The sequence below is a fragment of the Rhinolophus hipposideros genome, assembly GCF_964194185.1.
Source record: "Rhinolophus hipposideros genome assembly, chromosome: X".
NCBI classification, from domain to species: Eukaryota; Metazoa; Chordata; class Mammalia; order Chiroptera; family Rhinolophidae; genus Rhinolophus; species Rhinolophus hipposideros.
The window spans coordinates 194,890-220,545 of NC_138046.1; the positions used below are offsets into that span (position 1 = coordinate 194,890).

The following is a 25,656-nucleotide window of genomic DNA, read 5'->3' on the forward strand; positions in this document are numbered from 1 at the left end:
AATAATACTACCTACTTCGTAAAGCTGTTGGAACCATGAATGAGTTAAAACATAGAAAGCACTTACAACAGTGGTGAGTAAAGCTCATATTGGTGATTCTATAAATACTTGCTACTATTATTATAGACTTAGAGCAAGTTTTGAGTTGCCTCTTATCCTTATCTATGCTTCATAAAGTCAGAGATCATTTTTTTTGTTGCGCATGTTGTTGCGCTTGATGTTATCCCAGAAGTCTCTTAAACCATCTTCATTGTTTTTTATTCTTTTTTCTTTCTGTTGTTCAGTTTGAGTGATCTCTGCTAACTTGTCTTCTAAGTCGCTGATTCGATACTCTGCTTCATCTAACCTGCTGTTAATTCCTTCAAGTGAATTATTTATTTCGGTAATTGTGTTCTTTAGTTCTAACTGGTTGTTCGTTATGATTTCTACCTCCTTCTTTATGTCTTCTCTAAGCTCCTTAAACATTCTTATCATCAGTGTTCTGAACTCTGTCTCTGATAGGTTGGTTACCTCTGTTTCATTTGGTTCCAGTTGTGGAGGTTTCTTCTGTTCTTTTATTTGGGACATGTTTCTTTGTTTCCCCATTCTGGTTGACTCTGTGTTTGCTTTGATGTATTAGGAAGATCCCCTAGAGTTCTTAGTTCTTGCTGGGTTATCTTATGTAGTATGTGTTCTTTATATTTGACTTGCACTACTTCCTTCTTCTCCTCTGCGTGTGCTCCAAAGGTGACTCTTGTGTTGTGTATATTGTCCTGTTAAGAAGATCTTTAATTGCTTTTTACTTGTGAGTAGGTGGGGTTAACTCCTGGGCTGACTAGTTGTGAGACTTGGCTCTGCCACCGCAGGGCATTCTGCTTTGTGAGGGTTGACCGCTTAAATGTGGTTTGGCCTCTATGGGCTCTTGTGCCTGTAGAGAATTCCCTCTGGGTGTGTGACTTGTAGGTCAAACCTGGTAGTACTCTGGTTTGGTCTGGAGTTGGCCTCTCGATGTGTTGAATCTTGTGCCTCTTAAGCTGGGCCCTGGTAGGGCAATTTCAGAACAAAGCAAATCACCAAGCACAACAGCAACAAAGAAAAAATCAAATACATTCACATGTAAAAACAACCGACAACCCCCACTCAACACAGGCAAAGATATCAAAGATATAAAGACAAAACAAAACAAAACAAAATAAAGCAAAACAAAAAGCAGCGCCAGTCTTGGCTTAAGCCCACCAAGTAATCTCCAGGTTGTCCTCTGCTGTACCAAAGAGTCCCCTGCGTATTGTGCAGGCAAAGCTGGTCACCTGGTGCCCAGAGTGACGTTGGGACTGCAGATTTAGATGCGTGGAGCTGAGGCGTCTGGATGGTAGTTTCCACAAAGTCAGTGCAGTTTCTGCCCTTGCCTGCACCTACGCGCATTGAGAGTAGCACCCCCAGCCCTGTGTTCAGTTCTCCTGAGTCTTAGGGCACTTCTTTCGTTCGTGTGTGTGTGTGTGTGTGTGTCTGTGTGTGTGTGTTTGTGTGGCGGGCGGGAGATTTCTGAGCTGCTGAAAGCCGGGAGCTGCGTCTGCGTCTGCTGGGAGCTTACTACTGATCTCTGGGAGTGCCTCTGCAGTTGCACTTGCCCCGCCCTAGGCAGGCCAGAAAGGGTGGGGGCTGGGGATGGAGGGGTCTTCTCTCTCCCAGCCCAGCCGTGTCACACTCTTCCCGCAGGCCAGAAAAGGTGGTGGCTGGGGGGTGGAGGAGTCTCTTCTCTCCTAGCCCAGCCAAAATCACACTCTTCCCAGCCTCTTCCCTGGGTCAGAGCTGCCTGCCAGTCTTCCCAGAGCCTGAGCACTAAGGCTCCTCTGTAATCTGACACTACTCCTCAGTTCACGGGCCAGTTTAAGTCTCTGGAAGGGCGGGGGTAGGACTGGAAGGAGGGAGGGGCCCAGGTATGGAGTTTGTGTCCTTTTTCCGGCCTAGGGCCCAACTGGAGGTATCAGCTGAGGTTATTGCCTCAAATGCTGGATATGCTGCCACCTCGGCAGGAGAGATCAGCTGTGGGACGCAGGGAAAGAGCCCACCTCCTGGCTTTTGTGTTCTCTATTCTGTCCTGGGATCCCCTGCGTCTCTGCAGCTGCGGATGCGGCTGCGTTTCCACCACCGCAGATGCGGTCCGCATCCCCACAACTGGAGATGCGGGCCGCGTCTCCACTCCGCTCCCTTCCCTCTTCCCCTGCTTGCCCAATTTGCCCACCTGCAAGTAATCCTTGCATGAGTCTCTTAGCTGTTCTGCATGATGAGCAGAGAGTCCTTTGATGGGTTCTATGTCCCGTTTGTGTTAAGATCCGGAGGAGAACTAAAAAAGTGCACCCTGCTGCTGCCATTCCTATTACGTCACTCCTATTTTGAAGATCTTGACTGGAAAGTCTTCCTTCCTCTATTCCTGAAGTGAGGATCTGGGATAAGCTGGAGGTTAGAAATTTAGTAGGGTCCAAAGATGGGTGGGGCTAAGGGATGAATTTAGGAATGAGATTAGGCACAATCTGTCAGACAATCCACATATAATCAAGACTAATGTATTGATTAAATAATTTTAAGCAAAACTTTAATGCATTCTGTGAGAATTCATTTTAATCTTGAATGGTTTGCATACTAAATTCTCTGGTTTCTCTTTTAAAGTTAAAAATGGTTGTAATTATTTAACTTTTTAGAAATAGATGCAATTCCTAAATAATAGAACTCTTATAATCTGAACTGTGTCTCCCCCTCCCAAATTCATATATGGAAGTCCTAACCCCCAGGACCTCAAAATATAACTGTTTGGAGATGGGGTCTTTAAAGAGGGGGTTAAGGTAAAATGAGGTCCCTAGGGTGGGCCTAATGAATAAGACTTGTGACTTTATAAGAGGAGGAGATGAGAACACAGACACACACAGAGGGATGACCGTGTGAGAACACAGGGAGCAGACGGCTGTCCACACGCCCAGGAGAGAGGCCTCAGGACCAGCCCTGCCCACACTTTGATCTTGGACTTCTAGCTTCCAAAATTTTGAGAAAGTCATTTTCTGTTGTTTAAGTCACTTAGTCTGTGGTACTTTAGGATGGCAGCCTGAGCAAATGAATACAAGAAGTTATTTAATTTTTCCATTTGAAAACCCAGAGCATGGGAATATCTGCTTTGTATTAGCTTCCTGATTATACTAACCTTAATTTATCAATGACATAATAGACATCAGGAGTTTGCGAGGGAAAAAGTTTCGGCCACAGTATGATCTTTTCTACTCACCTCCAAACTGTATAGGAAAATCTAAATTAGGTTTTGAACAGTTATCTCAGTGCTCTTAATAATATACTATTTTATATTTATTATTGTAAAATTTCTTTATAATGAGGATTTTTGGGAGCAGACGAAGGCTTTCTTTAGAGGTTAACCCACTTCTAAAAGAATATTAGTCATGATATTAATATAATAATCATTGTTATAGGTATTATTATATAATAGAATAATTATTAAAATACTAATTAATATTTATATCATTTTGTTATAAAAATAATGCTTATTGAAAATTCAATAAGGAAAGATCAGCCAGAGTGTAGCCAATTCTAGGTTTCAGAGTTATGATTTCGTGGCCAGCCCAGTGGCTCAGGTGGTGGGGGCGCCGTGCTCCTAACGCCGAGGTCACCGGTTCGATTCCCACATGGGCCAGTGAGCTGCGCCCTCTAAAGCTAAGATTGTGAACAACAGCTCTCCCTGGAGCTGGGCTGCTGCCAGCAGCCAGAGGTCGGCTGTGTGCCGTTAGGGGCTGTGTGCTGCTGTGGGCTGCTGTGGGCTATTGTGGGCTGCTGTGAGTGGCTGGCGACCGACTGCCTCAGCCAGGGGAGCGCAAGGCTCATAACCAGCATGGACCAGAGAGCTGTGTCCTACACAACTAGACTGAGAAACAACGGCTTGAACCGGAGTTGGGGGGAGGCAGAAGAAGGGGGGGAAAAGAGTTATGATTTGGGTTCCTCCTCCAGCTGTGTATGACACTGCTTTCAATCATACAGCCTATAACTCCCAACACATTTAACTATGGCTGTGAGGAAAATTAAAATTTTAGGCTGGGAAGTCAGAATAAGTAGCTATCTATTATACTAAATATTAGAAAAACTAAAATGAAAATATATGAAAGGAAAAGGCCAATTTTATTTATTTGTTTCTTTATTTAGAGGTTGTTAGACTAAGTATTTTTATTATTAACTGCAACAGGTGAAGGGACCAGAGGCTCAAAGATAACTATGGTCACTTAACTATTAGAGTCATAATAAAAACTACTTCAAGTGCACTCATTATGTGCCAGCTACTGCTCTAACATGCTTTAGGTACATGTCATCCTCATTAAAGCCAGATGAAGTAAGTATGATCATATGTTTATTTATGGATAAGAAAACTGAGTATAGAGAGTATATAAATTTGCTAGAGCTGCCATGACGATTTGCCACAAATATGGTGGCATGAAACAGCAGAAATGTATCCTCTTATGGTTCTGGAAGGTAAAAGTCTGAAATCGGTGTTGGAGGGTCATTCTCCTTCCAGAGGCTCCATTTGCAAGCAGTTCTCTCACTCTCCACCCTGGCAACCACTGATCTGTTTTCTGTCCCTGTAGTTTTACCTTCGTCAGGATGTCATATAAATTGAGTCATAAGATACATAGCCCTTTCTATCCGGCTTCTTTCTCTTAGCAATATGCTTTTAAGATTCATCCATGTCAGTGTGTGTAGGAGTACTTTGTTCCTTTGTATTGCTACATATTCTATATTATGTATGTTTAACTTATAAGAAACTAGCAAACTGTTTTCCAAAGCAGTTCTATCATTTTGTATCCCCATCAGTGAAACATGAGAGTTCCAGTTAGTCTACATCTTCACTGTCACTTGGTGTTTTCAAGGTTTTGAAAACCATTATGTTGTGTATGAAGTGGTATCTCCTTGTGGTTTTAATTTGCACTTCTGTAATGACTGATGATAGGCATCTTTTCATGTGCTTTTTTGCCATATGTGTATCTTCTTTTATGAAATGTCTATGTCTTCTGCCTGTTTTTATTGAGTTGTTTCTCTCATTATTCAGTTGTAACTGATCTTTAAATGTTTAGATACAACATTTTTTGTTTTTAAGCAAATATGATTCCTTTCCTGGGAGCAAAATTAGGGTTGACATGAGCCAGTTACCAGGAGGCATATTTGTGTTTGATATGAAGAAGATGTGTCTAACAATTAGAGTTATCCAACAACAGAATGGGCAGGCCCAAGAGTTGATAAGTTTCCCATTACTTCAGGTGTTCAAGCAAAAGCTGGGTAATATGGATAATGCAAATCAGATTTATATGTCATGGAGAATGTTAGACCCAATGGAATCTAAGGACTCTTTCAAATGTAAAATTTTATAATATCAAAATAAATCATGTGAACATCATACTAATGAGGTACAAGATTTTTTGGTTGCGTTAACAAAAGGAAATGCATTCTGATGAAATCAAGCTGGGATTTTGATAACCTGGGCTACTTCCCCAGCCAGTGAAAAACTGGCTTACCAATCCCTAACCACCACATGGGTAATAGAGATTCTCTGTTCTGCTTTGGTGTCCACTGTGAAAATCACTGACGTGGTTGATGGGGTGTGTGTGTGTGTCACATATGATGAGATCAGCAAGGTTAACCAGCTTCTCAAGGACACACAGTTTTTAAGCAGCAGGTCTAGAGTTGAAACACTTTAATCCAAGTTTATAAGCACAAGGAGGCTATATTTTTTGTTAGCTTTGTTGTTTACTAAATTCCAATACACTGGAACTACAAAGCTCTTTGAAATTGAAAAATACTAACTTGAGGACAAGTAAAATGAAATCCTGCTTTGCACAGTGGCTAGCAAACTTATGAAACTCATTATCCCCTAGAACTGGTACAGACTTCAGACATAGCCAGCTTCAGAAAAGGTTTATAATCATTGATGAGTACTACATGCCAATGGATAATTAGAGGAAATGACGATACTTGGTAGACGGCCGTAATTTTTGAAGTTGATATCAATAAGGAAAGCCAGGCATACTCTTTCAAAACATGATGCCATATGTTGGCACTGGAATTAGAGCCCACCAACAGAGAGATTCCTGGGGGTAGCTGGGTAAACCTTGGAAATAACTGAAGAAAATATTGTATTTTCCTAGGGGATAGCTAAGTCATGGAAACAACTCTTGAGCAATCTTGTAGTCTCATGAAGTATCCTTAACTCTTTGATTATAGCCCATGGGCCTCTAACCCCATCCTCTCCAAACACTTCTTCAAATAGCTGTGAGACAAACTGCAGCTTTTTGTGAGAGCTTTTAAGGCAGGGGAAATCAAGTACGGCAGGGAACTCAAATATTAGAGTCGACACCTCATTGCTAGGTGTCCTACTCAAAGGGAGAAGTGACTGTCTGGCTGACAAATTTCCCCCAGTCATAATCTGGAGATTTCTATCTTGAACCAAAATTGGATTCAAGTGAGGGCTCTTTCCATTGCTAAAACTACAGCTGCTGTTCCTATTGGAATTATAGTATGAAGTTGAAAGATATACCCCTGCCTGGGTACATCCTTTACTAACTCCAGTGCTTTTAGCCATCAGCTGTAAGGAACATGACCAACTCCCAAAGAAAAATCCACCTAAGACTGCAGTTGTTCTGAATTTAGTAACTGTGTTTATAAATCATTTATTTCAGGATAAAAGCTCAAGTAGTCATTCTCCTTTGCATATTGTGGAAACAAAAAAAACTTGGTTTTCATATGCTAATCACAGCTCCAGCAGCTTATGATGCCCCAGGACTGTGATCTCTACCAGATAAGCAAAGCACTCTACTGGGCCTGCTTGCTTGAAAAGATGTCATTGAGTACTGGCAGTTCAGGAACACAGTTCACAAGCTATTTGATTTCTGTAGTGATCTGAAACCTCACTAGCGCATCTCACCTAAAAAAGAAAGACTCAGTGTCCCTGCAGTTTATAAGAATGATTAGTCTAGGTAATAATTCACTACAAATAAATATGTTGCTAGGTTTCTTTTTGAAATTTTTTAAATTACTTTCAGGTGTATAAAACAAAGAATAGACTTCCACACATTTGGGACCATAGCTTAGGAATATACAGAGGGTGCCAAAAAAATGCATACACATTTTAAGAAAGGAAAAAGCTGCCTTAAAATTGTAATACTCAATATATACCGATAACAAAAGATGAATATAAGTCATGTGTATACATTTTTTGGCACCCCTGGTACATATGTATGAGTATTACAATTTTAATACTGTGTTTTCCTTTCTTAAAATGTATATACATTGTTTTGGCACCATGTGTGTGTGTATGTGTGTATATATATAGAGAGAAACATAAAATTGAGAATCATAGTGCATATCCATAATTCAGTAACACACACTGCAGGGTGAAATGTGACAGGGGCATGGTAATTTGCATTTCTATGATGATTAGTGACATTGAGCAACTTTTCATATGTCTGTTGGCCATCTGTGTGTCCTCTTTGGAGAAATGTCTATTCAGATCTTCTGCCCTTTTTAAACTGAATTGTTTGGTCTTTTGGGAGTTAAGTTCTTTGAGTTCTTAATAAATTTTGGGTATTAACCCCTTATCGATATATCATTCTCCCATTCGGTAGGTTGTCTTTTTGATTTGTTCATGGTTTCCTTTGTGTTCAAAATTTGGCATTGTAACTTGTTTCTGTCACTGCGTGGGGAAAAGTAAGAATTAATATTTTATAGTAATACTAAAAAATACTTGGTAATAGGAAAACAAAATAGAAATTTGTTGTTGAGCTTATGTTTTTCTGAACTCTTAGAAATGGTCAAAAGGATAGTGTAAACACTGTGTTTTTTCTTAAATTTCAGTTATCTACCTCATATTCTACCATGCCATCTTTGTGTTCTTTACCTGGACCTACTGGAAGTCTATTTTTACACTCCCACAACAGCCAAACCAGAAGGTAAGAATACCGGTTACTTCATAAAGACTAAAAACAGAGGAAAGCAGAAATGTCAATAAGGCAAGAAGAGGGCAAAAAGAAGAGCAAAAAGCCTTCCATTACAAACGAGAGATTCAGAGTGATCTTTAAAAATGACTCTTCATGCAAAGAGTAAATTAAGGGGCAGATTGTATATTGAAGGAGTTTGTGAAATCACCAGTCATGGATATGTTTAAAACCAGGAAAGCACTACCTGCTTTGGTAATATAATTAGAGAAACAAGAACCCACTTGAATTCTGAAAACTCATCATTCTATGAAACTATTATTTTAGAACCCAGTGAGCCTCTGGAAGATCACTGGTAGGAAAAAAGTTACAATAGTCAAATTGATCATTTTCAAAGTGTGCTCCTTTGAACCAAAATGTTTCATGCAGTATTTGGGAATGTTTATCAAAGAATTTGAAGTCATATCAGGCATTCAAAACGTGACTACTGTAAAACAGATTAGGTTCCAAAGCAGAAAATTTTTTTAGAAAACACATACAAGGGAAGAGATTTTAACAGCCTCCAAACATTAGGGAAAATACTGGTTTAAATTTTACCATTTATGGAATCAAAATGGTACAAGAAAAATCAAAACAAGAAAAATAAAATTAAACACAAAGGAAGGCAGTAAAGTAAGAATTGAGGAACATAAAACAGATAAGCTATAAAGAAAATAAATAGCAAAACTGTAGAAGTCCTTTTTTATGAGTAATTATTTGAAATATAAATGAATTAAGCTATCAAATTAAAAGGCAGATATTCACATAACAGATACACATTATCACCTATTTTATGCTGTCTACAAATAACTCATTTTATTTTTCAGCCACAGTTGCTATATTAACTGTATTCCCTAAGCTGTACTTTGCATCCCTGTGACAATTTTGTAACTACCATATGATTTCACTTATATGTGGAATCTAAACAACAAAATATATGAACAAATAAAACAGAAACAGGCTCATAGATATAGAGAACAAATTGATGGTTGCCAGATGGGAGGGGATTGGGGGGTTGGGCAAAAACGGTGCAGGAATTTGGATGGTGTAGATGCCTGACCACTGCAATGTACACCTGAAGTTGAAGCTGAATAATAAGAATGTCAACTATAAGTTAATATATATATGGTCACAGGATGTGGAATACAACATAGGGAATAGAGTCAGTGGAATTATAACAGCTCTACACGATGTCAGAGGGGTAGTAGATTGGGGGAAGAGGGTTATCACTTTGTGAGGGGTGTAAATGTCTAACTAGTACATTGTTTTGTACACATGAAACTAATAAAAAAAAGAAGTACAAATTGATAGTTACAAAATAGTCAAGGGGATGTAAAGTACAGCATAGGGAATATAGTCAATAATATTGTAATAACTATGTATAGTGTCAGTTGGGTACTAGACTAATTGAGGGCATCACTTCTTAAATTATATAAATGTCTAACCACTATGCTGTACACAGGAATTTAATAGAAAATAATATTGAATGGCAAAATAAATAAATAAATGAATAAATAAATACAGTGACAAAATATTGCCAAAACCAGTTAGACAGATACAAATAAATGGGTAGACATCCTGTGTTTGTGGATTAGAAGAGTTAATATTGTAGACTACTCAAAGTAGTCTACAGATTCAATCCAATCTCTATCAATACCCCAATGATTTTTTTTATAAATAGAAAAATTCCATCCTACAATTCATAAGGGTTCTTGAGAAACCCCAAATAGCCAAACGAATCTTGAAAGCCAAAGTTAGAAGTCTCACATTTCCATATTTCTAAACTTACTGCAAAACTACAATAATCAAAACAATGTAGTACAGACACAAAGTCTAATGGAATAGAATAAAGAGCTCAGAAATTAACCCTTGTCTATATGATCAGGTGATTTTTTGACAAAGGTGCCAAGATCATTCAATGGGGAAAAGATGGTCTTTTCAACAAATGGTGTTCAGAAAACTGGATATGCACATGCAAAATAATGGAGCTGGATTCTTACTTTATACCATATACAAAAATAAACTCAAATGGATTAAAGACCTAAACCTAAAAAGCTAAGATTATAAAACCCTTAGAAGAAAACATAGGAAATAAGTTTTGTGACATTGGATTTTACAAGGATTTCTTGTATATGACACCAAAAACAAAAGTAAAAATAGATAATTGGATTATTTCAAAATTAAAAAACTTCTGGATATCAAAACACAACCAACAGAGTGAAAAGAAAACCTATAGAATGGGAGAAAATATTCACGAATTATATATCTGGCAAGGGGTTAATATCCAGAATATGAAAGAACTTTTACAACTCTACAACAACAAAAAACCCTCCCAACAACCCAGTTTTACAGTGGGCAAAGGACTTGAATAAACATTTCTCCAAAGAAGATACACACATAACCAACAAACACATGAAAAAATGCTCAACATCATTAAGCATTAGGGAACTATGTATCAAAACCACAATGAAATACCACGTCACTTCCATTGGGATGCCTACTATTTTTTTTTTTAGTAGAAAATAGGAAGTGTTGGTGAGGATGTGGAAAAATTGGAACCCTTGTGTGATGGTGGCAATATATAATGGTGCAGCCCCTATGGAAAACAGCATGATAGTCCCTCAAATAATTAAAAATAGAACTATAATATGATCCAGCAATTCCACTTCTAAGTATATACCCAAAAGAATTGAAAGCAGGATCTCAGAGATTTATTTGTACACATATGTTCAACAATTGTTCATAGATTATTCATAATAGCCAAAGGTGGAAACAACCCAAATAATCATCAACAGATGAGTGGAAAAACAAAATGTGATATGTAGATACAATGGAATATTATTCAGCCTTGAAAAGGAAGGAAATTCTGAACAGACTCACTTGTAGCTTGCTACAGTATGAGATTCCTAAATTGCTATTGCTAATTCCTCTGCTATTCCCAAATAAACTGTTTCTGGTAATTTGATCTTGCCTAAATTTACCTCTTTATTTAAGTTGACATACCTAGACAACAGATACTATGGAGCCACTCAAAAGAGCCAGGCCCATCTAGAGATATGATAATGGAGATTAAAGATTACAAAGATAAAAAAAAGTCAAGGTATTAGATGAGTTTGTGAGCTAACTATTCTTTGAAAAAGGATATGTATTTCTGTGTGTGTCGGAAATGACACGCTAAGAATAGCTAGGTTTCTCAGCACCATTCACTGAATGATACATTTTCCTCCTTTATCATATACTGTATCTAGTCAACAACTTTGTAGTATATCATACCTGGCCTGGAGTCAAGTCTGTTGCTAATTTTTGTCATTTGTAATTTATTTTAATTTTTTTAGTGTGATTCCTCCTCATTTATTTTCTTTTTTGGAACTTCCTTGGATATTTTTGAATGGTTAATCGTCCAAATTAATTTTTAAATATTTCCTCAAATTCCCAAAAGTATTCTCTTAGACATTTGATTAGGATTTTACTTGATATAAGATTACTTTTAAAAGATATAATTATACAATGTTTGAATCTTAGTACTAAACCTAAAAGTATATCTTTTCTTTATTCAAACATTTTTTTGTCTCAAAAGTTTATCATTTTTAAAGTCAGTTTTATTAATTTCCTTTAGTATTTATTTTTAGCTATTTAATTTTTGTGGTTATTATAAATAGGATTCTTTTATATTTTCTAAGTGGTTATGCTTTATACATAGGAAAGTTTTTAATTTTTGTATTTAATTTTTATAACTGGTTACCTTAACTCATTTTTTTTCATTATTTTTTTTATTAGTTTCAGGTGTACAAGACAAGGTAATACTTAGACTTTCATCATTTATATCCCTCACACTGTGAACACCCCTCCCCCCATCCACTATCCCTGCGACCTTACACTGAGCCATCGCATTATATATATAAAATTATAGTTGGCATTCATTAATGTTTAGCTTCTGGTGTACAATGCCATGATCAGGCATCCACAGTATCCCTGAGGTGGTCTCCCAAATAGGACGCATGTCCATCGGATACCCAACAAAATCTTTACAACATTATTGAATACGTTCCCGAAATTAATTTTCAAAAAACCCTGAGGCCATCTTGTGGTTACCAGCTGCTTCCTAATCCCTTTACCTTTCCCCTTATCCCCAACCCAACCCACCCCGCCCATCTAACAACTCTCGGTTTTTTCTTTGTGTCCCCAAAACTGTTTCTGATTAGTTCATTCACATATTCTTTTCTTTAGAATCCGCATATAAGTGAGATCATATGGTACTTGTCTTTCTCTTTCTGACTTATTTCACTTAACATAATGTTCTCTAGATCCATCCATGTTGTTGCAAATGATAAGATTTCTTTTTTCTTTATGGCTGCGTAGTACTCCATTGTATAAATGTACCACAGCTTCTTTTTTTTTTTTATTAATTAATTTATTTATTAGTTTCAGGTGTACAAAACAAGGTAATACTTAGACGTTCATCATTTATATCCCTCATACTGTGAACCCTCCTCCCCCCATCCACTATCCCTCCGACCTCACACTGAACCATCACATTATATATATAAAATTATAGTTGGCATTCATTAATGTTTAGCTTCTGATGTACAATGCCATGATCAGGTATCCACAGTATCCCTGAGGTGGTCTCCCAAATAGGACGCATGTCCATCGGATACCCAACAAAATCTTTACAACATTATAGAATACCTTCCCCAAATTAATTTTCAAAAGAAAAACCCTGAGGCCATCTTGTGGTTACCAGCTGCTTCCAAATCCCTTCACCTTTCCCCTTATCCCCAACCCCCTCCCACACACCCATCTAACCACTCTCGGTTTTTTCTCTGCGTCCCCAAAACTGACTCTGATTAGTTCATTCACATAGTCTTTTCTTTAGATTCCATATATAAGTGAGATCATATGGTACTTGTCTTTCTCTTTCTGACTTATTTCACTTAACATAATGTTCTCTAGATCCATCCATGTTGCTGCAAATGATAAGATTTCTTTCTTCTTTATGGCTGCGTAATACTCCATTGTATAAATGTACCACAGCTTCTTAATCCAGTCATCTACCGATGGGCATTTCGGTTGTTTCCATATCTTGGCTATTGTGTAAAGTGCTGCAATAAACATTGGAGTGCATACTGATTTTTGAATCGGAGTTTTGGATTTCTCCGGGTAGATGCCTAGAAGTGGAATTACTGGATCATAGGGTAGTTCCATTTTCAGATTCCTGAGATACCTCCATACTGTTTTCCATAGTGGCTGCACTAATCTGCAATCCCACCAACAGTGCACTAGCGTTCCCTTTTCTCCACATCCCCGCCAGCATTTGTTGTTTGTTGATTTATTGATGATAGCCATTTTTTATTTTTACATCCCTCACACCGTGAACCCCCCTCCCCCCATCCACCACCACCCCGACCTCACACTGAGCCATCACATTATACACATAAAATTATAGTTGGCATTCATTAATGTCCAGTCTCTGGTGCACAATGCCATGACCAGGCATCCACAGCATCCCTGAGGTGGTCTCCCAAACAGGACACATGTCCATCGGGCACCCAACAAAATCCCCAAACACTATTGAATAAGTTCCCCAAAGTAATTCTCAAAAAACCCTGAGGCCATCCTGTGGTCACCAGCCGCCCCCCAATCCCTTCACCCTTCCCCCCATGCCCAACCCCCTCCCCCCCGCCCCTCTAACAACTCTCGGTTTTTTGTGTCCCCAAAACTGTTTCTGATTAATTCATACACATATTCTTTTCTTTAGATTCCGCATATAAGTGAGATCATATGGTACTTGTCTTTCTCTTTCTGACTTATTTCACTTAACATAATGTTCTCTAGATCCATCCATGTTGTTGCAAATGATAAGATTTCTTTTTTCTTTATGGCTGCGTAGTACTCCATTGTATAAATGTACCACAGCTTCTTAATCCAGTCATCTACCGATGGGCATTTCGGTTGTTTCCATATCTTGGCTATTGTGAAAAGTGCTGCAATAAACATAGGAGTGCATACTGATTTTTGAATCGGAGTTTTGGATTTCTCCGGGTAGATGCCTAGGAGTGGAATTACTGGATCATAGGGTAGTTCCATTTTCAGATTCCTGGGATACCTTCATACTGTTTTCCAAGTGGCTGCACTAATCTGCAATCCCACCAACAGTGCACTAGCGTTCCCTTTTCTCCACATCCACGCCAGCATTTGTTGTTTGTTGCTTTATTGATGATAGCCATTTTGACTGGAGTGAGGTGGTATCTCATTGTGGTTTTTATTTGCATTTCTCTGATGGTTAGTGAGCTTGAGCATTTCTTCATATGTCTTCTTGCCTTCTGTATGTCCTTTTTAGAAAAATGTCTCCTCAAGTCCTCTGCCCATTTTTTAATTGGGTTGTTTGTTTTTTTGGAGTTGAGTTGAGTAAGTTTTTTATAGATTTGTGATATTAATCCCTTATCAGATATATCATTGGCAAATATCTTTTCCCATTCAGTAGGATCCCTTTTTGTTTTATTGATGGTTTCCTTTGCTGTGAAAAAACTTTTTAGTTTGATGTAATCCCACATGTTTATTTTTTCTCTTACTTCCCTCGCGCGAGGAGATATATCAGTGAAAATCTTACTCTGGGTAATGTCCATGAAGTTTCTTCCTGTATTTTCTTCTAGATATTTTATGGTTTCAGATCTTACATTTAAGTCTTTAAGCCATTTTGAATTTGTTTTTGTATATGGTGTAAGGAGGTGGTCCAGCTTCATTTTCTTGCATGTGTCTGTCCAGGTTTCCCAACACCACTTATTGAACAGACTGTCTTTACCCCATCGTACATTCTTGCTTCCATTGTAGTAGATTAGATGGGCATATAGGCATGGATTTACGTCTGGACTCTCTATTCTGTTCCATTGATCTATGTGTCTATTTTTATGCCAGTACCATGCTGTTTTGATTACTGTAGCCTTGTAGTATAGTTTGAAATCAGGTATTGTTATACCTCCCACTTTGTTCTTATTTCTCAAGATTGCTGAGGCTATCCGGGGTCTTTTATGGTCCCATATAAATTTTAGGATTATATGTTCTATTTCTGTGAAAAACGTCATTGGTAGTTTGATAGTAATTGCGTTGAATATGTATATTGCCTTAGGCAGTATGGACATTTTAACTATATTAATTCTTCCTATCCATGAACATGGAATGTGTTTCCATCTATTTATGTCTTCTTTCATTTCTTTCTTCAGTGTTGTATAATTTTCTGAGTACAGATCTTTTACATCTTTGGTTAGATTTATTCCCAGGTATTTTATAGTCTTTGGAGCAATTGTAAATGGAATTGTTTTTTAAATTTCTCCTTCTGCTATTTTATCATTGGTATATACAAATGCAACTGATTTCCGAATATTAATTTTATATCCTGCTACTTTACTAAATTCATCTATCAGTTCTAATAGTTTCTTGGTGGAGTCTTTAGGGTTCTCTCTATATAGTATCATATCATATGCATATAGTGATAATTTTACTTCCTCCTTACCAATTTGGATGCCTTTTATTTCTTTCTCTTGTCTGATTGCTGTGGCTAGAACTTCCAGCACTATGTTGAATAGAAGTGGAGAAAGTGGGCAACCTTGTCTTGTTCCTGATCTTAGGGGAAATGGTTTTAGCTTTTCCCCATTGAGTATGATATTAGCTGTGGGTTTGTCATATATGGCCTTTATTATGTTAAGATATGATCCCTCTATTCCCACTTTCTTAAGGGTTTTTATCATAAATGGCTGCTGGATTTTATCAAATGCTTTTTCTGCATCTATTGATATGATCATGTGATTTTTATTTTTCATTTTGTTAATGTGGTGTATCACATTAATTGATTTGCGGATGTTGAACCACCCCTGCATACAAGGGATGAATCCCACTTGATCATGGTGTATGATCTTTTTAATGTATTGCTGAATTCTGTTCGCTAATTTTTTTTTTCTTTTTTTTTTATTTATTAGTTTCAGGTGTACAAGACAAGGTAATACTTAGACGTTCATCATTTATATCCCTCACACTGTGAACCCCCCTCCCCCCATCCACTATCTCTCCAACCTCACACTGAACCATCACATTATATATACAAAATTATAATTGGCATTCATTAATGTTTAGCTTCTGGTGTACAATGCCATGATCAGGTATCCACAGTATCCCTGAGGTGGTCTCCCAAATAGGATGCATGTCCATCGGATACCCAACAAAATCTTTACAACATTATTGAATACCTTCCCCAAATTAATTTTCAAAAAAACCCTGAGGCCATCTTGTGGTTACCAGCTGCTTCCAAATCCCTTCACCTTTCCCCTTATCCCCAACCCCCCCCCCCACACCCATCTAACGACTCTCGGTTTTTCCTTTGTGTCCCCAAAACTGTTTCTGATTAGTTTATTCACATAGTCTTTTCTTTAGATTCCATATATAAGTGAGATCATATGGTACTTGTCTTTCTCTTTCTGACTTATTTCACTTAACATAATGTTCTCTAGATCCATCCATGTTGCTGCAAATGATAAGATTTCTTTCTTCTTTATGGCTGCGTAATACTCCATTGTATAAATGTACCACAGCTTCTTAATCCAGTCATCTACCGATGGGCATTTCGGTTGTTTCCATATCTTGGCTATTGTGTAAAGTGCTGCAATAAACATAGGAGTGCATACAGATTTTTGAATTGGAGTTTTGGATTTCTCCAGGTAGATGCCTAGGAGTGGAATTACTGGATCATAGGGTAGTTCCATTTTCAGATTCCTGAGATACCGCCATACTGTTTTCCATAGTGGCTGCACTAATCTGCAATCCCACCAACAGTGCACTAGCGTTCCCTTTTCTCCACATCCACGCCAGCATTTGTTGTTTGTTGATTTATTGATGTTAGCCATTTTGACTGGAGTGAGGTGGTATCTCATTGTGGTTTTTATTTGCATTTCTCTGATGGTTAGTGAGCTTGAGCATTTCTTCATATGTCTTCTTGCCTTCTGTATGTCCTTTTTAGAAAAATGTCTCCTCAAGTCCTCTGCCCATTTTTTAATTGGGTTGTTTGTTTTTTTGGAGTTGAGTTGAGTAAGTTTTTTATAGATTTGTGATATTAATCCCTTATCAGATATATCATTGGCAAATATCTTTTCCCATACAGTAGGATCCCTTTTTGTTTTATTGATGGTTTCCTTTGCTGTGAAAAAACTTTTTAGTTTGATGTAATCCCACATGTTTATTTTTTCTCTTACTTCCCTCGCGCGAGGGGATATGTCAGTGAAAATCTTACTCCGGGTAATGTCCATGAAGTTTCTTCCTATATTTTCTTCTAGGTATTTTATGGTTTCAGATCTTACATTTAAGTCTTTAAGCCATTTTGAATTTGTTTTTGTATATGGTGTAAGGAGGTGGTCCAGCTTCATTTTCTTGCATGTGTCTGTCCAGGTTTCCCAACACCACTTATTGAACAGACTGTCTTTACCCCATCGTACATTCTTGCTTCCATTGTCATAGATTAGATGGGCATATAGGCATGGATTTACGTCTGGACTCTCTATTCTGTTCCATTGATCTATGTGTCTATTTTTATGCCAGTACCATGCTGTTTTGATTACTGTAGCCTTGTAGTATAATTTGAAATCAGGTATCGTTATACCTCCCACTTTGTTCTTATTTTTCATGATTGCTGAGGCTATCCAGGGTCTTTTATGGTCCCATATAAATTTTAGGATTATATGTTCTATTTCTGTGAAAAACGTCGTTGGTAGTTTGATAGGAATTGCGTTGAATATGTATATTGCCTTAGGCAGTATGGACATTTTAACTATATTAATTCTTCCTATCCATGAACATGGAATGCGTTTCCATCTATTTATGTCTTCTTTCATTTCTTTCTTCAGTGTTGTATAATTTTCTGAGTACAGATCTTTTACATCTTTGGTTAGATTTATTCCCAGATATTTTATAGTCTTTGGAGCAATTGTAAATGGAATTATTTTTTTAATTTCTCCTTCTGCTATTTTATCATTGGTATATACAAATGCAACTGATTTCCGAATATTAATTTTATATCCTGCTACTTTACTGAATTCATCTATCAGTTCTAATAGTTTCTTGGTGGAGTCTTTAGGGTTCTCTATATATAGTATCATATCATCTGCATATAATGATAATTTTACTTCCTCCTTACCAATTTGGATGCCTTTTATTTCTTTCTCTTGTCTGATTGCTGTGGCTAGAACTTCCAGCACTATGTTGAATAGAAGTGGAGAAAGTGGGCAACCTTGTCTTGTTCCTGATCTTAGGGGGAATGGTTTTAGCTTTTCCCCATTGAGTATGATGTTAGCTGTGGGTTTGTCATATATGGCCTTTATTATGTTAAGATATGATCCCTCTATTCCCACTTTCTTAAGGGTTTTTATCATAAATGGCTGCTGGATTTTATCAAATGCTTTTTCTGCATCTATTGATATGATCATGTGATTTTTATTTTTCATTTTGTTAATGTGGTGTATCACATTAATTGATTTGCGGATGTTGAACCACCCCTTCATACAAGGGATGAATCCCACTTGATCATGGTGTATGATCTTTTTAATGTATTGCTGAATTCTGTTCGCTAATATTTTGTTGAGAATTTTTGCATCTATGTTCATTAGAGATATCGGCCTGTAATTTTCTTTTTTTGTTGTATCTTTATCTGCTTTTGGGATCAGGGTGATAGTGGCTTTGTAAAAAGTTTTTGGGAGTCTTCCTTCCTTCTGGATTTTTTGGAAGAGCTTGAGGAGAATAGGTGATAATTCTTTTTTGAACGTTTTGAAAAATTCACCTGTAAAGCCATCTGGTCCAGGGCTTTTGTTTGTTGGGAGATTATTGATTACTGATTCAATTTCCCTGGTGGTAATCAGACTGTTCAGGCTTTCTGTTTCTTCTTGAGTTAGCCTTGGAAGGTTGTGCGCCTCTAGAAAATTGTCCATTTCTTCCAGATTGTCAAACTTGTTGGCATATAGTTGCTCATAGTAATTTCTTAAAATTTTTTGTATTTCTGTGGTGTCTGTTGTCACTTCTCCTCTTTCATTTCTGATTTTATTAATTTGGGTCCTCTCTCTCCTTTTTTAAATGAGTCTGGCTAAAGGTTTGTCAATTTTATTTCCTTAACTCATTTTTTATTGATTCTACAAGTTTTTCAATTGATCCTGGGGATTTTCATATCATTTACAAACAAATTACAATCCTAATTTATTTTCAGTACTTAATTTCTTATTTTATTCCATATATAATTGCATTGGCTATCATTTCCCTACATGGTATGATGGTGGGAATTCTTGTCTTGTTCCAGACTTCAATGGGAATAATGATAATATTTCATTATAAAGCAAGTTACTGGCTTTGGCATAAAGCATAGATTTTTAAATTATTCTAAATTCTTTATGAGTTTTTATTAGAAATTATGCTGAATTTTACAAAATCCTGTTAGCATCAATTAAGAAAAAAGAAAGGAAGGAAATTCTGACACATACTACAAGATGGATGAACTTTGAGGACTTTATGCTAAGTGAAATAAGCCAGTCATAAAAAGACAAATATTGTATGATTCTATTTATATAAGTTGCCAAGAATAGTAAAATTTACAGAGACAGAAAGTAAAATGGTGGTTGTCAGGGGCTAGTGGGAAGGGGTTTGGGGTGTTGTTTTGTAATGAGCATGGAATTTCAGTTTTGAAAGATGAAAAAAGGACTGAAGAATGACGGTGATGATGGTTGCACAACAATGTGAATGTATTTAATGCCATCGAGTTGTACACTTAAAAATAGTTAAAATGGTTGAATTTTATGTTGTGTATATCTTATCATAAGAAAAAAATGGATCAAAGCCCAAAATGTAAGACCTAAACCTCTTAAACAATTAGAAGAAAACCTAGGGAAAAAGGTCTTCATGACCTTGGATTTAGCAATGGATTTTTAGATAGGACACCAAAAGCACAAGAAACCAAAGAAAAAAATAGATAACTTAAACTTTGTAAAAATTAGAAACTTTTGTGCATCAAACTACACTATTAAGAAAGTGAGAAGGCCACCCAAAGAATGGGGGAAAATACTTGCAAATCATATATCTAATAAATGCCAAGTATCCAGAATATATAAAAATTCTTAAAAGTCAACAACAAAGACAAACAACCCGATTAAAAATGGTCAAATGACTTGAATAGACATTTAAAGAATATATACAAATGGCCAACAAGCACATGAAAAGAGACAACAGAGAAATACAAATCAAGACCACAATGAGATACCACTTAATACCCCCTAGGATGGGAAAGAAGGGAAGGAAGAAAAGGGAGGGAGGAAGGGGAGAGAAAGAGAGAGAGAGAGAGAGAGAGAGAGAGAGGAAAGATAGGAAAAAGGAAATGGGAAAATAACAAGTTTTGGTGTGGATATATAGAACTCTTAATCCTTATACATTGCTACTGGGAATGTAAAATGGTATGACTGGTGTAGAAAACAGTTCTGTGGTTCCTCATAAAGTTAAACACAGTATTACCATACAATCCAGCAATTCTTCTTTTAGGTTTATATACTCACTTGAAAACAGGTGTTCAAACAAATGGTTATACACAATTGTTCATAATGCATTATTCACTATAACCAAAAAGTGGAAAGGACCCAAATGTCCATCAATGGATGAACGGATAAATCAAGTGTGGTGTGTCTATACAAGGGAATATTATTCAGCCATAAAAAGGAACGTGTTACTGATACATGCTACAACATGGATGAACTTTGAAAACATTCTGCTAATTGACACACCAGATACAAAAAGCCACATGTTGTTTGATTCCAGTTATATGAAATATACAGGAAGGAAAATCTAATGAGACAAGAACTAGATTAGTGGTTGCCAGAGTCTGGAGATGGGGGAATAGGGAAAGACTCTTAATGTATATGGGGGTCTTCCTTTTGGGTAATGAAAATATTCTGAAATTAGATAGTGGTGATGGCTGCACAAAACTGTGAATACAAGGACTGACAATTAAGTTCCCAAACTCATCCTAGAAAAAGTGTTACATACCTCATTGCTGAATATCACTAAGGTCACCTTCGAAGGACTCCCCCTGGGAAGCTGTGCACTGATGCCAGTGCCTAGTCCACCCTTCAAAGCAGTTTTGGAACTCTTTTTCTGGAATGGCCATCAGAGCTGTCGTCGTATTACCCTTGATGCCCTGAATGTCATCAAAATGTCTTCCTTTCAGTATTTCCTTTATCTTCGGGTAAAGAAAGAAGTCAATGGGGGCCAGATCAGGTGAGTAGGGAGGGTGTTCCAATACAGTTATTTGTTTACTGGCTAAAAACTCCCTCACAGGCAGTGCCATGTGAGCTGGTGCATTGTCATGATACAAGAGCCATGAATTGTTGGCGAAAAGTTCAGGTCGTTTTTTGTCTAACTTTTTCATGCAGCCTTTTCAGCACTTCTGAAAAATAAACTTGGTTAACTGTTTATCTAGTTGGTACAAATTCATAATGAACAATCCCTCTGATACCAAAACAGGTTTTGACTCTTGATTTTGACTGACGGAAATTTTTTGGTCTCGGAGAATTGGCTGACTTCCATTACTCACTTTGACGCTTTGTTTCAGCGTTGTATTGGTACACCCACATTTCATCACCAGTAGAGTTTCCAGGCGGGAACTCCTGCCCGTTCTCAGGAATTTTTTTCGCTTTCCTGTTCCCAAATCCCAAGATATAAATTGTTTTCAGTTCTCCACAATGAATCGTTTCCAGAAAGTGATGGCTGATACTACCAACCACCTGGGTTCAAGGAGCCAATTTTCCTGATTTCCCAATCAACTTTTCTCAGGATTTGGGAATGGGAAAGTGAAAAAAATTCCTGAGAACGGGCAGGAATTCCCGCCTGGAAACCTTAATCGCCAGTGATAACACAGTCCAAAACATCGTCTTGCCTCTCCAAAAGGTCTTGGCAAATTTCAACTCTCCTTTGCTTTTGTTCATCAGTGAGCTCCTTCGAGACCATTTTTGTACACACCTTTCTCATGCCAAGATTTTCAGTTAAGATTTTCCTAACTGTTTCTCTATCGATATTTACTGGGTCTGCTATGCTTCTCATAGTCAGTCGACGAGTTTGATGCACAATTCTATGAATTTTTGCAATGTTTTCGTCAGTTCTGCTCGGTACTGGCCGCCCTGACCTCTCTTCATCAGTGACTCATTCTCTCCCCTCAGAAAAACATTTAATCCATTTGTATACTGCCATTTTCTTCATGGCATTATCCCCATAAACTCTGACTAACATGTCCCTGATTTCACTTCCACTCTTGCCAAGTTTAAAAAGAAATTTAATATATGTTCGTTGCCCTAATTCAAGCTCAGACATTCTCCCGACGGCACTCAAAAACATGCAACAACAATAATGAACACCACTCAGCAAGACACCGCCACATTTCGACACGAACACAGCTGTGAGACACTGATATACCAAGGTTATGAAACCTTACCGAGCTGTTTGTACAGTGCTGCCAATGTAAGCTCATGGGGGCAAGTTTGTGAACGTAATTGGCAGACCTCATATACTAAATGGCACTGAATTGTACACTATAAAATGTGTACCTTAAAATGGAGTTTTATGTTATTTAATTTTAGCTCACTAAAAATAATTTCCCCTTCACACTATTTATGAAGCTTGTAGAAAGGATGAGTGGGTGGGAATGGTGTAGACCTAAACTGGGTGAGATGATGACAGAATTTAGATAAGCACTGCACATGTGTAATATTTAAGACAACATCTTTATCGTTTTTAATTGGTAAAAAGAAAAAGTGAGTCTTTGGGGACTATTTGATAGCCACCATATTAATTTATCTAATACCAACTATAACCCAGTCTATCACCAATTGTCCCACCCAAAATCCATTTACTGGCTGACTGCATCCTAATTTCCAAAAAGGCTTGGTCAGTACCAGAAATTGGGCGTGTAGGTATGGCATCTTATTCCAAACTTAAGCCAACTTGTTGAATAACCAACCACAAGGTTTTCATCACATATAAGCAGTTACACCTCTGCCTCTGCCTTTCAAGCAGACAAGAAAGTTACTAGGTTGGTGCAAAAGCAATTGTGGTTTAGAAGATTAAAAATAATATATTCCCAAAGAAATCCCCCAAAGGTGCTACTTTTAATTATCAAAATTAAGAGTTGTTAAAAACAATTCTTTTGAGTCAGTCAGTATAATTTTCTTCTAAGAAAACAACTTACCCAGTTGTTTTTATATTAAATTTACATTATTTAGTTATTATTTTATAACATTGATCTATAGCCTTTTGGTTAGGAAAATTCTTAGTTGTGTGCATCTGTCCAGTTCATCACAGAATCTTTAGCACCCTAGGCTCCCACCCATTGAACGTCCATACTGCACCATATTTTTCATAACAACCAAAAACACCCCTACACATTTCCACATACCCCTAGGCAGGACTCAATTATCATTCTCCTAAGAATGGCATGATACTATAAAAACATACCACTGGGTATGTTGCTTAAAATAGTGTTCGATTTTATGCATTTCCAGTTTTAAAGTTAGATACACTTATGTTAAATGTTTTATTATTTCTTTTACTATTTTATTAATGTATAACATACATACTGTAGTCCAAGAATGAAGCTGTCAAGAGAACAATTTGATGAATTTTTACCTATAGAGTGGGTGCCAAAAAAAGGTATACACATTTCAAGAAAGGAAGAAACTGTATTAAAATTTTAATAATATATACCGATAACAAAAAATGAATACAAATCATGTGTATACATTTTTGGCACCCCTGTATACACACCCATATAATCACCATCCAGGTTAAGATTTTGAGCATTTCTAACACCTCAAAAATCTCCTTTATGCCCCTTCCCAATCAACTTCCTCTCAAATAGAACTGGCTTCTATCACCATAGATTAGCTTTGCCTATTTTTGAACCTCACAACAAAATCATAGTATACACTATTTTGTGTAAGCTTTTCACTCAGTATGTTTTCCATATTCATTCATGTTGATGTATGTTTCATTTGTTCACTCCCTTTTACTGCTATTAGCTATTCCCTTTTATCATAGTTGCTTTTCCATTTACCAAGTGAAGGACAGTTGGGTTGTTAATTTTTTTCCCTATTACGAATAAAGCTGCTGTGAACAATTTTGTACATGCATATATACATACACACACTCATTTCTCTTGGGTATATAACTAGGAATGGAATTGCTGAGTCATAGGGCAGGCATATATTTAGCTTAAGTAGATAACATGAAACAGTTTTTCAAAGTGGTTACATAAATCTGCACTCCCACCAAGATCCTCTGTTCATCAAAATGCTTCCATAATGGAAGTAAAAAGAAAAGCCACAGACTGGTAGAAAATATTTTAAAAAGGACTACTATCCAAAATATACGGAGAAATTCTACAAATCAATACACAAAAGACAACCTAATTCTTGTTTAGTGGACAAAAGCTTTAATAGGCATTTTACAAGAAGATACCCAAATGGCTAATAAATTCATGAAAAGGTGCTCAATATTGGTAGTAACCAGGGGAGAGCAAATTAAAATCACAGTAAGATACCACTACACACTTTCTAGAATAGTTAAAAATATTCACAATATGAAATATTTTAAATGATTTAAGAAATTGGACTTGTAAAAGAGACTTTTAATTCTTGTTATTATCTAGCACTTTTACACCAACTTGTGAAGTAGGTATTATTGCCATCTATTTTACAGATGAAGAAACTTAGACCGAGAGTGTTTTGGTTTTTAAAAGTGATTCTTTAACTATTAAATGGTAGAGATGAGGTACAAACCCAGAAAATCTGAACACAGATCCTTCTCTTTTTCACCTCTGCCGACCCTTGGCCCAGACAGAAGAAAGCTTTCAGGTCTGTATTACTTTGGGGAATTGTTGGCATACCTTTTGCAAGATTAGCAAAGTATGGCACAAACATGGCAACAAGCTCCATACCAGACTAAAAATGTCTGAAATAGTGAGGATATCCCAATTTCTACTCATTTGCAAGATATGCAGATAATGTTGCAAGCAGTCTCATCCAGACTCTAAGAATGTCACCTATGAAATTTACAGCTTAATAACAAGCATAGTTAATTATCAACAGGGTCCCAGCAGAAAGGTGTCAGACATCGGACGCAACATCATGGTCTACTGGAGTGGGAAGGGCATAGGTCAACTGGGTGTGGGCCTTAGTTTTGCTATTTATTGGTTGAGTGTAACAATGATCAAGGTACTTAATCTAAGTTTTATTTTATTTATAAAACAATGCCACCTATCATACAGTTATGAGGATTGAGATAAAACCAGATAAGGTCATTGAGGTAATTATACAGAGAAAGTTATAAGCCAAATACCAGGCATTTCCCCGAAAATAAGACCTAGCCAGGCAATCAGCTCTAATGCGTCTTTTGGAGCAAAAATTAATGTAAGACCCAGTATTATGTTGTATTATATTATATCCTGTATTATATGATATCTGGTATTTTATATTATATTATATTATGTTATGTTATGTTATGTTATGTTATGTTATGTTATGTTATGTTATGTTATACCATATTATGTGAAGACCCGGTGGTGTAGTACAGTAAAATAAGACCAGGTTTTATATTAATTTTTGCT

The 25,656-nt window shown here is 37.0% G+C and overlaps 1 protein-coding gene across 2 annotated transcripts in view; it reads left to right on the forward strand.

Annotated features, from left to right (window-relative positions):
- The window catches only part of ZDHHC15 (zDHHC palmitoyltransferase 15), a 70,244-nt gene that overhangs the window by 14,620 nt on the left and 29,968 nt on the right, over nt 1-25,656 (forward strand). The window contains exons 3-4 of one of the 2 annotated variants that reach the window (XM_081041935.1): nt 7,873-7,967; nt 24,887-24,904. In XM_081041935.1, the coding sequence (XP_080898061.1) occupies nt 7,873-7,967; nt 24,887-24,904 (113 nt within the window). The remainder of the gene's footprint in view (nt 1-7,872; nt 7,968-24,886; nt 24,905-25,656) is intronic. The other variant, XM_081041936.1, reaches the window with a different exon arrangement.